The sequence below is a fragment of the Gavia stellata genome, chromosome 2, assembly GCF_030936135.1.
Source record: "Gavia stellata isolate bGavSte3 chromosome 2, bGavSte3.hap2, whole genome shotgun sequence".
Taxonomy (NCBI): Eukaryota; Metazoa; Chordata; class Aves; order Gaviiformes; family Gaviidae; genus Gavia; species Gavia stellata.
Window position 1 is genome coordinate 25,730,078 of NC_082595.1, and position 15,748 is coordinate 25,745,825.

The 15,748-nt window shown below is 39.9% G+C and overlaps 1 protein-coding gene across 1 annotated transcript in view; it reads left to right on the forward strand.

Annotated features, from left to right (window-relative positions):
• Positions 1-6,956, forward strand: part of AKT3 (AKT serine/threonine kinase 3) — a 71,559-nt gene extending 64,603 nt beyond the window's left edge. Inside the window, exons 12-13 of the mRNA XM_059832285.1 lie at positions 3,624-3,726; positions 6,577-6,956. Of these exons, the coding sequence (XP_059688268.1) occupies positions 3,624-3,726; positions 6,577-6,662 (189 nt within the window). The 3' untranslated portion in view covers positions 6,663-6,956. The remainder of the gene's footprint in view (positions 1-3,623; positions 3,727-6,576) is intronic.
• Positions 6,957-15,748: the final 8,792 nt, after the last annotated feature.

The window sequence follows — 15,748 nt, forward strand, 5'->3', positions numbered from 1 at the left end:
GCGTAAGCTGTTGTGGAGAGCCATATGGCTGCACAGTTTGTTTTTGCAGTCACTGAAGTTTCTGACTTTTAATGTCCAGGATATGAAAGGTACTGCTGTAAGACAGATGAATTCTAAAACACCAGTGATGTAAATTTGCATCGGGTTCTTCCCTCCTGGTTACAGCCTGGAGTTTTTTGTGTTTTACTTGTTTCACTTCCCCAGACACCTAAACTTCTGCCATAACTGGAAGTTTCATCAGCTGACTTACTGGATGTTACTGATAAACAGTTTTCTAGTAAGCCTAGCTACTGAGCATCGAATTGGAGCACCAACTTCCTCCCATCTCCTGTGATTGATGAATTTTGTTTTAGTGATGCTTTTCATACCTGATTGAAATTATTATTGCTATTATTTTTTCCTTAAGAGTCATTTAGTACTGTGCTTCTGTTCCTAAAATAAAGTTTTCAAAGTATTTTCATAACCATTACTATTTCAGATAGATGGAGAGAACAAGGGGTTGATCTAAAGTCATAGTGAGGCCTGTTCATTCCTGTGATGAAAAAAACCCTGAGTAAACCAGTAAGTTTTTGAGGAAGAAACTTGTCAGCTAATGCATTATCTTTTTCCTCTCCACTTGCACATCCATACATTGCTATATATTACGATCTTACCCTGCCCTTCCTTTTGTTTTTCATTAACTACTTTGACCTAAATCACAGTTATTAAAGACTGCAGAGTGAGTGTTTTCTCCTTCTCTTCACTTCGTAGTTGTAGTATGAAAGGTCTCTGGTTTACTTCATAGCAAGAGTGGTTTGTTCTACTGGAGATGTGTATTGCACCATTGGAAAGACATTGTTTCTTGTCCTTGACTTGAGAAGCAAGAAAATTTTTCTTAAGCTTGTATTTTCATATGAAAAGTTTTCATTTTTGTGAATGTTTCTGATCTGGAAAAATGATCCCAATAGGGGAAGTAGTAACATTGTTATAATAGCATGTTATCTAATGGATTTTTTTCATACTGAATTTATCTAATGTTTACTTCAGTGTAAGTGAAAGTGTCTTTTAAAAGGATGTGCAGTGGTGGTCACTTGGCCTTGAGTAGAGTATGTTACTTGGCTTCATCTAATAATCTTTTTTTTTTTTTTTGACTTTTTGAGTGTTCTTCTCTGAGACAGAAAAATGAGAAAAATGGCAGTGTGGGATGTTCCACTGGAGTAACTCTGTGCTTAGGAATTGTGTGGCTGATTTGTTGGGGGGATGTACAGCTTTGGAAATCTGTTTTAATAGTGCAGAATTGATTGGGATGGCCAGGACACATACAAAAGTAATTTTCATAAAAGTGCAGGAATTTGTACAATAAAACTGAATACTTTGTTTTTAAACACTGGTTGTAACTGGATTTATACCTGGTAGATTCTTCTGATGTTGACTTTATATGTGTTAGCTCCTTAAGCATTTATGCTGCAATGCTCAAAACCATTACTTCAAATACCACTCTGCTGTTATATTTTCCTGAATGGAAAACATATAAGGGAAAAATGAATTTAGTTTTGTAAAAGTATTAATCAGATTTATTGTACCATTTTAAGTATATGCAAGTGATAGATTTATTTTTGCTTAATAATGGCTTGGACTGTTACTGAAGATTTGGATCAGCTAAAATTGAGCTCTTAGTATATACTTAAAAGGACAAATAAACTGTTGCAGGGAGAAAACAGTCAAATTGTGGAATGAAGGGTAATGCTGAAGGACGTGTAGGCGTATCCTGGGAGGGATGGCAGCAGAATCTGGTCCCGTGTCCAAAGAACCACCCAGTGTTCTGGTGTGGTTCTCACACAGCAAAGTACAGTGAAGGTATCTTTCTCCAGCTAACATGGCTTTCACGTTACCAGCTGTCAGTGTAATATGTCCTATGTGGGGGGGGGGGAAAACATGAAAAGAACTGGGTGGCAGTATTCAACCTGGATTTGGAAACAATGGGAGTTTGTGTGTGCATTTGTAATGGCGATTAAAAATGGAGAGAGGTTTTACGTGAGAGTATGCACCTACACATGCTTTTCTTTATGTTTTTCTTTTTTTTTTTCTGTTGTCTTGCTGTTTACGTTGCCCCATTTATGCACTTTACCACATTTTAATCTTTTATGCCTCATCCCAAACTGTAAAGTGTTAGGAATTAATAATTTTCTGGATGGAGATCTACTGTGAAGAACATCTTGTTGAAAGCCTTCTTTCTTTGGCTGGTTGTGCAGCACTACATCCTTACACAGTCTGGTCCTCATGGGGTTAGACTAGTTTTTTTGGGTTTTGGATGGCTCTGTTTGTGTATTGTGAAGTTTCCTTTGTTTAGCACTGAGATCCAGAGCTGCTTCTAATATTCACCAGTGCATGCAAATCTCTCCAAGCTGTAAAAAAAAAAAAAAAAAAAAAAAAAAAAAAAAGTCTTGCACATTGAACATTGTAAAATAAAGAAGACTTCTTACTATTGTAAAAAATTACCGTCAAAAAGAAGAGTTTCTGCAATGTACATCGTGTATCATAAATTGTGTCTAGTGCATTGAACTTGATGAGGGGAGGAGGTTTAACAGCAGTTTCGCTTCCTTTGCTGTGGGGTAAATGACCAAATTAATTGTTTGATGTTGGTGTTCTGGAGTTGAGGAGAGGGATAACATGAAACTAGTGAAAACCACACGCAAGCTCTAATGATATCAGTGAGCCATAATGCAACCTGTTATATAGAAAGGGAAATTGATACACTATCTTCAGGGTGTGTATTTTAAATTGCATATGAGGAGATAACACCAAAGGGCTCCAAGGTACAAACCGAAACATTGTCACCCCCCCTCTGCCATTTGCAATATCATACATACTAAACTGCTGTATCGTTTTGGTCTGGCACCATGCAGTGTGATATTCCATACTGAATATGCCTTCCAGTTAAAATCTGTAGCCTATAGGCAGTTGTTCTGGAGGAGAAGGTGGATAGCAAGGCTGCTTCAAAAGAGGGGCAAGAAGTCCTGCCTGTGAGCAAATACTAGTGATTTGCTGTTGGGAAGTATTGCACTGTATTGTGAAAGCAGTAGGCAGGATTAGATCCAGCATGAGATCATTAGATAAGCATGAACTGGCCTTTTTTCAAATGTAAAATTTATTTTCACATTCACATGATTTCTCCTAACGGTAAGTTCAGATGTAGTCCTTAACCCTGAAAAAAAAAAAATAAAAAAATAATGCAGCATGCTTACTGTGCTCTCTGTGTAGTCCTTTTTGCCCTAGCTGTTTATACCACCCAGTTGTGGGGAAGTACCTAGAGATGCCTTTGCCTGACATCTATGCGGGTAGTTAGAATGGCATGAAGAGTTTCTAGGTAATTATCTTTATGCAGCTCAATTTATCTGCAAGTCATGTGAGAATGATACTTGTAATTTAGCTGTGTTGTGTTACTAGCTAGATTCTGAACTAGTTTTTTTGGGATTGTCTCTAATGGCTTCTGTCTCTTACTAGAAGTTAGAGACCCAGCTGCCTCTCCATGGACCTACTCATTTGACATGGGGTGTAGGGAAAAAGAACTAACTTGTTTTCCTGGTAGTAGTTTGGCTGGTTTCAGGTATAGTAATTTCATTTTGTTTTTTGGTCCCTTTCAGCTTGTACCTCCTTTTAAACCTCAAGTGACATCTGAGACAGACACCAGGTATTTTGATGAAGAATTTACAGCTCAGACTATTACAATAACGCCGCCTGAAAAATGTAAGTCACAAATTATGCGTAAGCATAACTTAAAAATGATCAATTTATAATAAAGCACTGTGTAAGTTTTTTTCTGTTTGAATGGAAAAGCTATTCTTGCTATTACTAATAAAAATCGTCATATGGAGGTGTGTAAGAGTAACTCCCAATGACAGTGTTGTTTTAAAGAAGTAGTAATTAAAAAGCTTAGAATATTAGCTCCCTCTGGGGTGGGTTTTGGGGGCATTTTTGGTCTAGTTTTTTATATTTTGTTTGTTTGGTTTTTTTTTTTTTTGTTTTGGTTTTAAATAAGAGAAAGTGCCAGCTTCAAATGTTTGCTGGTTGGCAGTCAAGGTCCCAGTTCAGCGAAGTACTTGGAACATGGACCCTGCTTTAAGGATGTGGACACTGCTGGTGGCTTCAGTGGGTTGTCTAGGTTTAGTGAGTTAGGCATATTTTAAAATACTTTGAAGACCAAGAGGAAAAAAAAAAAAAGAGCTGCCGGAGACAAGTGGATGTCTCTTCTGTAAATATCAATTACTTGAAAGTGAAATTTCCTATCAAGTCCTGTGCTTCAGCAGAGCTCTTAAAGAAGTTATTAATATACATGTAACTGCTGCACTGGGCCTTGCAGAGAGTTTCTTTGTTGGAGTGAGTGTAATTTCACCACAGTTTGTATTTTTGTCATCTTCTGCTACTCACACAAGAATCACGATCTGATCGGCCAAGCTAGGGCTTAACAGAGTTACTTACCAAGCCAGAGCAGTTAAAATCTTGCTGCTGAGTTCTTGAATGAATTATCTTTCTAAGTGAGATTTTACTATTTTCTTAAAATTGGAGGATGGGGAAGGAGGATCACAAAGGTAGACAATAAAGGCTATACTTAAGGCTGAGCAACCTTTCACAGAGCTGGCTCATTTTTGGTGTTTTAGGATTCCCAGGTTTAGCTGCAGTTTTCTGTTGGTATATAGATCTGGAGTATTTTGTGGATTTTGCATTTTTAGTGTTTGAACACAGTAATTTAAGTGATTTTAAGTCTCCCTGCTGTGAAACAAATAACCCTTTCTTCTCCCATCTATCGTGATAAGAATTTGTTCATATTTGTAATTTGAACAAAATTTGCTAAAATTTGGATTAAGTTGGAGTCTGTTGATTCAATATCATAAAGTCCCGATCTCTTGAAACTCCACATATGCAATGAGAACGGCTATTTGTCCATCAAAGGCTGAAGCAATAGAAAATATGTGTATGCTACCAAGACTTCAGCTTTAAATTTATTGAATTCAGAGCAGGTGATCAGTACCAATGCAGGGAAATGACCTACCTACCTAAAGTACCTACCTTGGCCTCTGGTAATGGTCTGGCAGCTGCAGCATGAAACTTAGCATGGGCTGCAACCCCACCCCGATCGTAAGAATAATAAAATGGGGGGTGATGACCAGCAGTGGTGCAGAGAGCAGCTGTGGCATTGCTGACATGGGAAGCCCTCCCAGAGAGCTGGCAGGGCTGCCTCACCTGAGGCTGCAGTAAGTAGCATCGCCAGCAGCACAAAGGTGAATTTTCTCTTATGCCAGGTAGATTTGGAAAACTGCTGCCATTTTTAGTGAACTGCAGTGGTTCAAGGACCACATGGGGTTTTTCGTTTTCTGGGTATTGCAACAGGAAATTATTTTTAATTATTTTTCTTTTTAAATCTAGAAGTAATTGTATTATCTACAGTATGGTATAACCTCTGCCTGATGTGATTATGCAGAAGGGGGTTAAAATGTGGTTTAGGGATGGAAGGTTGGTAATTGTGTTATCAGAAAGTTACTGCTGAACTATAAGATCTTTTATAGTTACAGAAATAATTTTTGTAACATTTAGGTCAGTTATTTAGATATCATAGTTTTACAAATCATGCTAAGTGAATATTGCAACTGTATCTTGTATCTATAGTAATCAAATTGATAGCAAAACGAACAAGCTCTGTACATTGACCTAATTTAAATGGACAGTGTAAAAGGGAGATTGTATTTCAAGTTACGGAACTGAGAGGCACTGTTGAAGTCAAGCAGCCTAATCCTAGCAATTGCTCAAACCTGCATTACCTCTAGTTTTTATGTGTAGAATGTATGAATATACAAAAGATACATAATTCTGAAAGGTTGCATATAAATACATTGTTAGAATAACAGTTTCAGTAGGAGTCTTCAAGGAAAAGCACTGTTAAAAAATCCATGTGAGAATGTAGATCCAAATTCTCAGAGTTAGGCAACATCTGGTGCCTGGTTTCCATTGGCACTGCAGGAATTATGTAAATAAAAATATTTATGGATTTGGCTTAGTCCGTGTTTCCTCTGATCCCAGTAAATACTGTAAAAATAAATAGTTTACTAAAAAATTATGTAAGAATTGAAACACATAGAACCTGCATTAATTTTTCATTTTGTAGCTCTTTCTCCTTTTAACTCCCTTCGAAATGGAGGAATATATCTACAGTAAGATTGTAATTTCCTGAACTCAGCTTAAGAAACAGTGAAAACTGGCTGCTTCAATCAGCAATGGGCTTCTGTGCTACCAGAAGCTGGATGTGCTGGCATGTTTTGATTAGCCTAAAATGGGTAGTAATGATTGAAGTTCTCAGGTGATAGTCATAATAAAACAAACAAAGAAACCACCCCACCCTGAAATAAATGGTGACTTACTGAAAGGATATCCTTTCAGTGAGCATTATTCTACTCTATGAGCATGAGCTTAAATGAATAAAGTCTTACTTTGACTTGAGCCTGTAACTTCAGCATTGAACCCTGAAAGATGTACTGCATATCAGGTGAATGATAAAATTTGATTGCAAATATAATGACATTTTGAACTTCTCCCTTAATACAGATGACGAGGATGGTATGGACTGCATGGACAATGAGAGGCGGCCGCATTTCCCCCAGTTTTCCTACTCTGCAAGTGGACGAGAATAACTTTTTTGTTCTGCTGCTTCACTGTCATCTTAGGTTTATCACTGAAAATGAATCCTGAACATCACCACCAGTACTAGATACTATTTAAGATAGCAGGGGCACTTTCAGAGACCATTCCAAATTGAACAAGTTTCTTTCCCAAACGTACCTAAAATACATTCTGGTTTTGCATGAAATACGAGATTTTCTCTACTACGCTCTCCTGCTGTTGCTGCTGCCCACAGTCTCAGTAGAATAGCAACGTCAAGAAGTTACTAACAGTTTATTTGAAGGTAGATGACTTGACTTCAGCAGTGTACACTTTATGCACAAGTAGTCATCTATTTTTCCTCACAGTGGAAGCTGAACAAAAACCGTGTTGGTCCAGCTTATCTTCTTCCAGAAGATGAATCAAAATTGTGATTAGTCTAAAAAGACTAGTCCATAACATTTTCCTGCATCTGTTTGTGCTGGTTAGAACAAGGAAACATAGGGGTGGTGATGTACATATGCAAGGTTTTTGTTAGGCATATCATTACTTGAAGCAGGTCTCTGTCATTAACACCTGGCTGGAATTTGTTTGGGAAACGTTTGAGAGAAGGACTTAAACTGTTGATATATATAAATATATATATATATTATTTTTTAATTACTGTTGGATACTACAGAAGAAGCAGAAGGGCTGGGCTCACCCAGCCTGCCACTTAGAACTTCCAGGTTCATGTGCAATCATGGAGAATCGAACATTATACATGCAAGAAATGAAGGCATAAAAGCAGCAGTTGAAGTTGTTTAAGGGGTCTTATAATTTTGCACCAGATAACATCTTTCTCATGCTTTTCTTTTTCTTTCATGGTATACATCACCTCTGATGGCTGAAGAATGTAGACAGGCATAATGGTATTGCTTTTCACCAAAATGTGTGCACCAAGGTAAACAGGTGTTTGCCTTACTCGTTTTTATTTTGAGTTTGTGAATTAGCTTTTTCTCCAGGTGTTTAACTCTGAATATTCTTTTTCTTTTTTTTTTTTTGTTATACTGCGGTAGTATTTATTTTTAGAGATAAGGATTGTATGTGTCATGTTTGCAAATGCTGCTACATCTTAGATAGAACAGGCTTATAGCAGTTAATTTTGTAATATATGGAAGGACTGTACAAGCTGAAGGGAATAATGCACTTTTCTCCCTTGTGGAAATTTTAACAAGGCTCTGAAATTGTACATACTGCTTAGAATCAGATTTTTGTGAATTAAATAATGTCTTTTAACTGTTTGGCAATGGAGGTGAGGAATTCCAACTTCATGTGCCAAAGGGTTAAAAACAAACAGACAAAAAAGCTACATCTTGTGCTCCATTGAGGATAAACGTAATGTTAGAGCCTAACAGCACAATAGAAAATTTCTGTTCTATATGAAGGAATTGCATTGAACAACGAGACCACAGTGATTACAAGAAAAGCACTTTATTTTAATAATTAAAATAGTAAATTTCTGGGATCAGCCATTCTCAAGGAAGGTTTGCCCTCCACCAAAAGAGTCCTGAAACCCAGCATGTTACATGTAACCGTGGTACCTGATTGACTGAATTTAAAACATCACCAGAAACGCTCCACTGATAGGAAAACGTCTTTCCATTTCCGAAGATCTGTATCTAACAGAACACGTGCATAAACTTCAGCTTTGATCTTCAGCAATGATAATCTTAATAATAAACCCTTTGGTGCTAGGAGTCAGGACATTACGCAGTGCAGTGATAGCGTGCACGTGCCCCCCTTGCTAATGACATCTGAAAACCCTGACTCCATGGGATTATCATTCGAAGTATCTCTGCGTTCGGATCTTGTTAGCTCCCATGAAGACTGTGATATCGCAGAGTATTACTGGTTGCGTTGCGTTGTGTGAATGAGTAGATGAGTCTGAAAGGAGGGATGTTCCTCCTACACAGATGCCTTAGCCTCTTGATGTGGAAAGTTCGAGTGCCCTAGCATGAAGCCCACTGCTGGCAGTGCATGTGCTGGGACGGTCAAGGGGTAGACGGGCATTTTAGCAAGGCAGCTAAAGACGCAGACTAATTTAGACAATTTTTCATGTTTCGTGTTTTATCTTTAGTAATGGATGGATAATCAGTCAGAAATATATCATGATGTATATTCTAACTATGTAGGATCTCATTCTGTCACCTGGTAACTCTAAACACGTGTAGAGATTATCCCTCTACGGAGAGAGAGGAGCACAGCAAATGCGTTGCAGTTCTGTTCTGCACCGGTAGCGTAGAGGTGTCTACACTGGCACAGTGAGTGAGTGACTGAAATAACCGAGTACTTAATAGGCGGGCATTAATTAGTTCTCTGCAAAGGCCTCGTACTTACAGACTAAAACTATGGTGATTCAAAACCTGTGTTATATGCCTGTGTGTTTTCCCCTATGTTTTCAGCTTGTAATAGCAATAAGTTTCTTGACACAGGGCACCTCTAGCTAATGACCAACTGGCGCCGTGCCTCTGGCCAGCCATTCCTTGTGTGCAGAAGAAACCCTGTGGTTAGCTCACCATCGCGTAGCTAGTTAGAACGTGGTTTGCAGTAAATATCTGTCAGTGAATTATTTTAAAACCTTTTAAGACTTCAGATTGCATTGTATTGTCTGCCTTCCGAAATGTCATTGATCAAGTTTATGCTACAGAAAGAGTCAGCGGCCACTTCGTGCTGCCCGGGGTTGGGGGATTCTCTCTCTTTCCAGTGTTAGAAACAGATGAAAGACAAGTGGGCGAGCGGTGCCTAGAGAAACTTTTGAAGCTCTTCTTTTGCTTTTCGCAGTTGTGGTTGGATTTGGACAGGAGGTGGTGGCTGGTTACCTGGGCGAGCCTTTCGAGCATAGTACGTTTCAGACTTTAACTCCAGCTTGTACTGACTTCCATGACATACAGTATGCCCTCTTGTACTGCAGCCATCTCGGAGGAAATAGGTCGTTTCTGTTTGGATTTTGGCAGTTTTGCACACAGCTTCGCTTTCCACACTAATCCATCTTCCAGTACATTCCTGTTGCTTAAAGAACGTTTATTCCAGTATTGTTTTACGTTTTTTTCCACCTTTACTTGCGGCTTCTTAAAGCTGACTGTTCTTGCAGGGGCCATGTGCTTCTCCTAGAGTACAAAAGTAAGGTCTTTCCTTACTAACTGCAGGGTCTATATATTACACCTCAATGTACACACTTTGCTGCTACTGTTTGTACTGTCTACAGTAGAATTTCCTTATCTTGCTCCTGGTAGTGCATTACAGGCAAGCATGAAATGTAAAGTATTTATTTAAATAAAAACCTCTAAATTGGTAATTGAATTACCTCCCTGTAGCTTTAGAGTTTGTGACATTTCTTGACCTTGCTAGTTCTTTCATTAGATCCATGCAAGATCTAGTCATATGGTTAAGGATATTAAGCAGACACGACTATGAACCCAAGAAATCGTATTACTGTTGGTCATACTTAAACTGTTTATTTCCTTAAGTATATGACCCACAAGGATGTGAAATAACTACAAGAAACTGTTTTTGTACACTGTACATCCTTAGTATTTTTACACATATATGATAGGGATGCACATTATTTTCCTTCGTACAGACAGCTTAAATAAAGCACTATGTCAATCTGCTACTTCTGTGTTTTTTAATGCTAATTTGTTCTGGAGGTTTGTAAATACATATATATATATATGTTCAAGCTTGCCACAAAGGACGTATTTTTTTATATCTACACATTACTATTAAATATCTTAGAGGATAAAATTCCTAAGTTGTTCTGTGTCAGAGAAAGAAAACCTGAAATGAGAAGGCTGTATTGCAGATTACAAAAGATTTCTCAAGTTTTGGGTTAAATATTTACTTCATATTTTAAAGTAATTTTATATAGGTTAGATGTTTCAATCCTGAAATGCACAAAGAATTTACTTAATTTCTTCTTACAAGAAAATGTACATCGTTATTTTTTTATCACTGTGTATATAATGATCTGTGCATGTTTAGTTACAAGTTTTATTTGCTGTGAAGTCCTAGTGATAACTGTAACTCGCTGTGACGTATTTCAAATACTGGGTGATCACTTTCAGCTTGTGAATTATTAAGTTACAGTATTGTCAAAAAAAAAGTTTTTATGACTAAGCAAGATGTATCTGTGCATTGGGCCGAGGCTATTTCCATACAGGCAGTTCATGTTAATTGTACAAGGTGTACGTCACTTGCAAATTTGGGTTACGCTTTTCAAGTAATGATTACCCAGGGCTACCTTCCTGTCAGAACACCCATGATTTAAGTGATTTGTCATCTAATGAAATTCATAGCCTCACATCCTGTAGCTAGGTAATGTTTTGGGGTAAGAAGAAAACATGGGAAGGTGGGATTTGCAGGGCACCTCCGAGTGGGACTCTTTGAAGCCCGGAAGCTGGTCCAGGGCTGTTTGAATCAGCTGGTCGTGAGGGCTGAGTGTCCCTAAAGCAGTCGGTCATCTGGGTTTTAGCTGAGTTCTCAGAGGTGAATGTTTCCCTGGAATAGCGGTGCTTCATTCAGGTCTCAGGTTTTTTCCTTTTTTTTCCCCCCCCTTCTTTATTTTCTCCCCCACCTTGTAGTAGGGAAGAGCATGAGCCAGCCAGCTGGCCAGCCGTTAGTTGGGTGATATTAGGAGATGAGTGACCAGGGCTCGGCAGTGGCAGGACTGTCTGGTCAGGCTGCATCCCCTGTCACGGGATCACGCTCTAGCTGCGGACGTGGGATTTCCTGCATTCGATAACCTGGTCTGACCCTTGTAAACTTTGTAAAAATAAGCATTTTCTGCCTATGTAGAAGCAGGGGCAGGGGGGGAACATGAGACAGGTGGACCTGGTGCTGTCTGTGCTTAATGACTAATTAATTGCTACAAAGTAGAGTAGCTGCTGCAGGGAAATTGATTCCTTCTAGACTCCCAGCAACATAATGAATTTAGCCTACGCCTGGGATAAGTACGAAAACCTCCTTCCAGCTGTATATACTCGCAGCCCAGGATGTGTTGTTGAAATCAAACACGTACGTGCATGTGGGTGGCTGGCAGAGGCGCTCTGCACGCAGCTGCCAGAAGCCACCTGGTAGGTGAGGCAGATCCAGAAGTGTTGAGGGTCCAGCTGTGCCTTGAGCCAGGGCATGGCAGCTCCAGGATCTCAGTGAAGCCTAAGTGTTGGGACTAGGTGCCCGAGTTGCTTTGTGCGCATAGGCTATAGGCACTTTCTCCTATTTAAACACAGATTTATGCAGTGGAATAATAAAAAATAAATTAAAAAAAAGTTTGCATATTCCTACATTTATAGATGTATATTCTCACCTGTGTAACCATCTATAAAGTAGTGACACTTAAAAAACTGTCAGCCTGATTACTGTGAAAAACCCAGAGTTCGACTAGAGAGGACTTTTCTTCATCAGGCTCTCTTGTCCCTGAAGACCCAAGGCCATTTTAAGAATGTTTATTGTCATATCGGTGAAGCAGTTCAGGGAGGCGATCAGATGTGTTCGGCAGTTTAATATGGCAGGAAAGTGAAATAGGGAGGAAAAACCACTTCGATGTTAGGGCTGTACCACTAATAATTCTTAAAATACAAGGGAAGGAAAGATTGAATCCAGCAAACGGTAACTTAGTGCATGTGTTGTTACTCCTGTTTTTGTTATATTTTATGTGTTCATGCTGGCTGAGGTAGCTTTATTAACGAGCAACTGTTTGTGCTTTTTTTTTTCCCCTCTACTAGTGCAATTCTGCAACTACACTGAAGAAAACAGATGTAGAAACTTTTGTCTTATGTATATACTTAGTTTATCCTACTGCTAGTTAGCAAAGATTCAGATAAAGTCTTTCTGATACAGTGTGGTATTTGGAAAGTAACTTTTAAAAACACAAGTGCGCAGTTAACCAGAAAAAAGCCCTCCAAATATATCCTCCAAATGTTTTGAGTTCAATAATTTGAAGCCAAGTTCAGCTGGTGCCCATTCCTGAGACTGCTAAATATTTGCTGGTGGAAAGTCTAGCCTCACTTAAAGGCTGATCTGTACTAACTAAGGGTTCCTTTCTCTTTATCCAGTGAAGGTTTTGAAGGGAAACCTGCCCCATGGAAATTCTTCCACATTATATGGAATATTTCCTCAATCATTCTTACGCTTTTCTGATGGATAAGTAGTTGCTGGGACTCTCACTTTTCTATAAAAGTGACAAATACCTTGGAAAAATAAAGTTCCCAGGTAGGTTCTGGTAATGAGTTTCTAAACAGGAGCGCAGTATACTTGTGCAGGACTTATACACAGTCCCCTTCTCCCTCCTCCCCATGCACACGCTTTCCCTTGAATTCAGGACAGAACGAGGAAAATAAGAATCCAATTAAGTTTATTGGTATTTCAGTCTGTAAATAAGACATCTATGTTCAGTTACCAAAATAGATAAAAACATTTTATAAAAAGTTGTACAAATTATGAATTAAGTCCACACTACATAATAGCTGTTAAAACTGGCTTGTAAGCTTAGTCTTTTCTGAAGAGTCTCAGCTGTCTTCCTAGGAAGTTTGGTAGGCTGGTAACACTTCAAAGTATTTATGATTCTGTAGTTAAAAACGAAGAGAAACCAGTTGAAATTAGCCAGCAAGTGTGCCTGTTTTCTGCAGAGGTGTCTTTGGGTGAGCCTCAGACAAGCCCAAGTTTCAGCCGGGTGCAGAGCAAACCTGAGAGATAAAAGAAAGAGACGGGCGTGTAAGTAAGTAGTCTCTATCATGTTGCTTGTGTTTCTCATTTGTGTCACTTCAGCCTGCGGGCAAGTTCTTAGAAGAGAAATACAGAAATGGTTAAGACTGTGGTAATGCAGTGTAAACAAGCGCTGTTTCAAAGCCTGCGCTTCCTACAGGCCTGCTGTCCTCGCCTCTTTCTAAGATCAGAAGTCTTACAGGTAGCAAGAACAAGAGCTATTTGATTTCTGAAAAACAGGATCTCCATGAGCTTTAGACATGGTTTGTGTTTAGCGGTAAATAACTGAGCTCTTGTTTTGGGGCACGTCTAAGATCCTGCCTTCTCCTTTCCAGGAAGGAGGCAGCAGGTTTGTGCCAGAGAGTGTTTACTGTGAATTGTACAGCGAGTGTATGGGGTGGGCAGCTGCAGCAAAACGGGAAGCTGCTGCCTGGGCGCTGGTAGGAAATCTCTGGTGGGAAGGCTCATTCGCAGTTTTGAAGCTCTTTCATAGCTATTGTTTGTGCTTCCTCGGTAGCACTTCAGGACTCTATTAAGAGTGAGAGAGCTGGGGGAGCTACCCGGAATTGAGCCACTGGAGTTCTAAAATTTGAATTTAAGAGATGTAAATGACCTCAGAAATAAAAATAAACTTCTACTTTGGCTGGTTTTGTATTAGAGGACTAAAGGGGTTTGCTTTTTTTTTTCCTTTAGTAGATAAGGCAATTAGGGCTGAGTTAAAAAAGGAGAATTTATTTAATTCATTAAAGAATTAATTAAAAACAGTAACATGGTACTTTTTTTCCCCAAAATACATGTACCAACACCAACTGCTACAGCTGTGTCTGCAACCAGTGCAAGGAAAAATGAACTACAGCCACAGAAAGCCTTGAGGCTTGAATTCTGTGTCAGTGACTGGTTAGTGGCAGTCAGGGGAAACCTATGCCATGCTGCAGTAACCCTCTGAATACAGCCAGCATTCGAGTACAGGCAGAGATTAAAACCGCAAAGAACCGCCCAAACACTCAGCGCTTGAAGAAGTCTCCTGGCAATTGTTGCTGTTGTGGGGGGCTTACGACATCGCCAGCCAGCCCATTCCTCTGCCACACAGTTGCCTTTTGTGAGATGTGGACACAGTTCTGTTGCTTCTACTGTCCAGGTAGTTGGCAAATGATTTGATTACTGGATAGTCAAGGGCAGGGGCCTTCCCTGTTTCTCCTCCCCCCAACAGTACTTTGATAGTCAGTGAGCAGGCCTCTGCAGCACAAATTGCTCAGGTTCCTCCCAATGCCCCTTCCCCTCAGTGGCATCTGTTTTAACTGGGTGGTTGGGTATTCTTAGGTGTACAGGTTGGAAGTTTTTATAGGAGCAGAACCATGGACATCTGATCTGAGAGGAGAGGAGCCACTTAGCTTCTCCAGTTAGAAAGCATTCGGGTGCCTTAGGTGCCTCAATCCTCATTTGCCCAGCTGCAAAACCCAAGGTGGAGCTCTCAGGAGGGCCAAGCTTAGCTCCTGAGCTGCTCCCCAGCTTTGCCCACTGGCCAGACACCACACAGGAGGTATGGGTCTCCTACAGCTGCAGATTCACAAAATCTGTCAGGGCAGTTGCACATCAAACAGAGGTCTACCTCTATCCACTCCTGTTGTAGTGTAATTCTCATTGTCTCTGACTAAATGCCATCCAAGGAGTAATGAAGACTTTCCTTTCACCTGCTTAAAAAAACCCCCAAACAAACAAAAAACAATAACCAACCCCTAGCTGTGGAATGTCACTGGCTGTTACAAACACCTGGCAGAAGCACTATTTTTGTGCATTTAGACTACACTAAAAAAAAAAGCTCACCCCTCAATAACCTAAGCAGTCTTCAGGATCAGCCTGAATCGCTTCTGACATCAGAGATGGACCAGCTACTTGTTTTCTGGACATAAAGCTCCCCTTCTGTAACATATAATGGAAAAACAAGCAAATGGGGCATGTGGGAGTACGTCAAGCACTGCATTCGCTGCTGGGATGTCACTGAAAATTCATGCTGATGTAAGAAAACAAAGAAAACCACTGCTCAGGCACAGCTGGAATTCTGACAGTACCTCCCACTGAGTGACTAGAGGGGTGAGGATGGGAATATAGTCATGGGTGAGTATATTTTAACCTCGGTTTAGAAGAAAGGTGGTCTGTTCACAGACATGCTCATTGTGAAAAAGACATCTGTAATGAGGGAGGAGATCGTTTTAGTGGCTTGGCCATACGGAGAGCACAGGGAGAATGTGGGCTCCTGCCAGGGAGGGGCTGGCTTGCAGGAGGAGATCTTCAGGGGGAAGGCAGAGCAGCAGCATATGACAGCCCTAGCTAGAGGTCATCCCCAAGGTCCAAATCCTGTCAGTCTAAGCTCTCA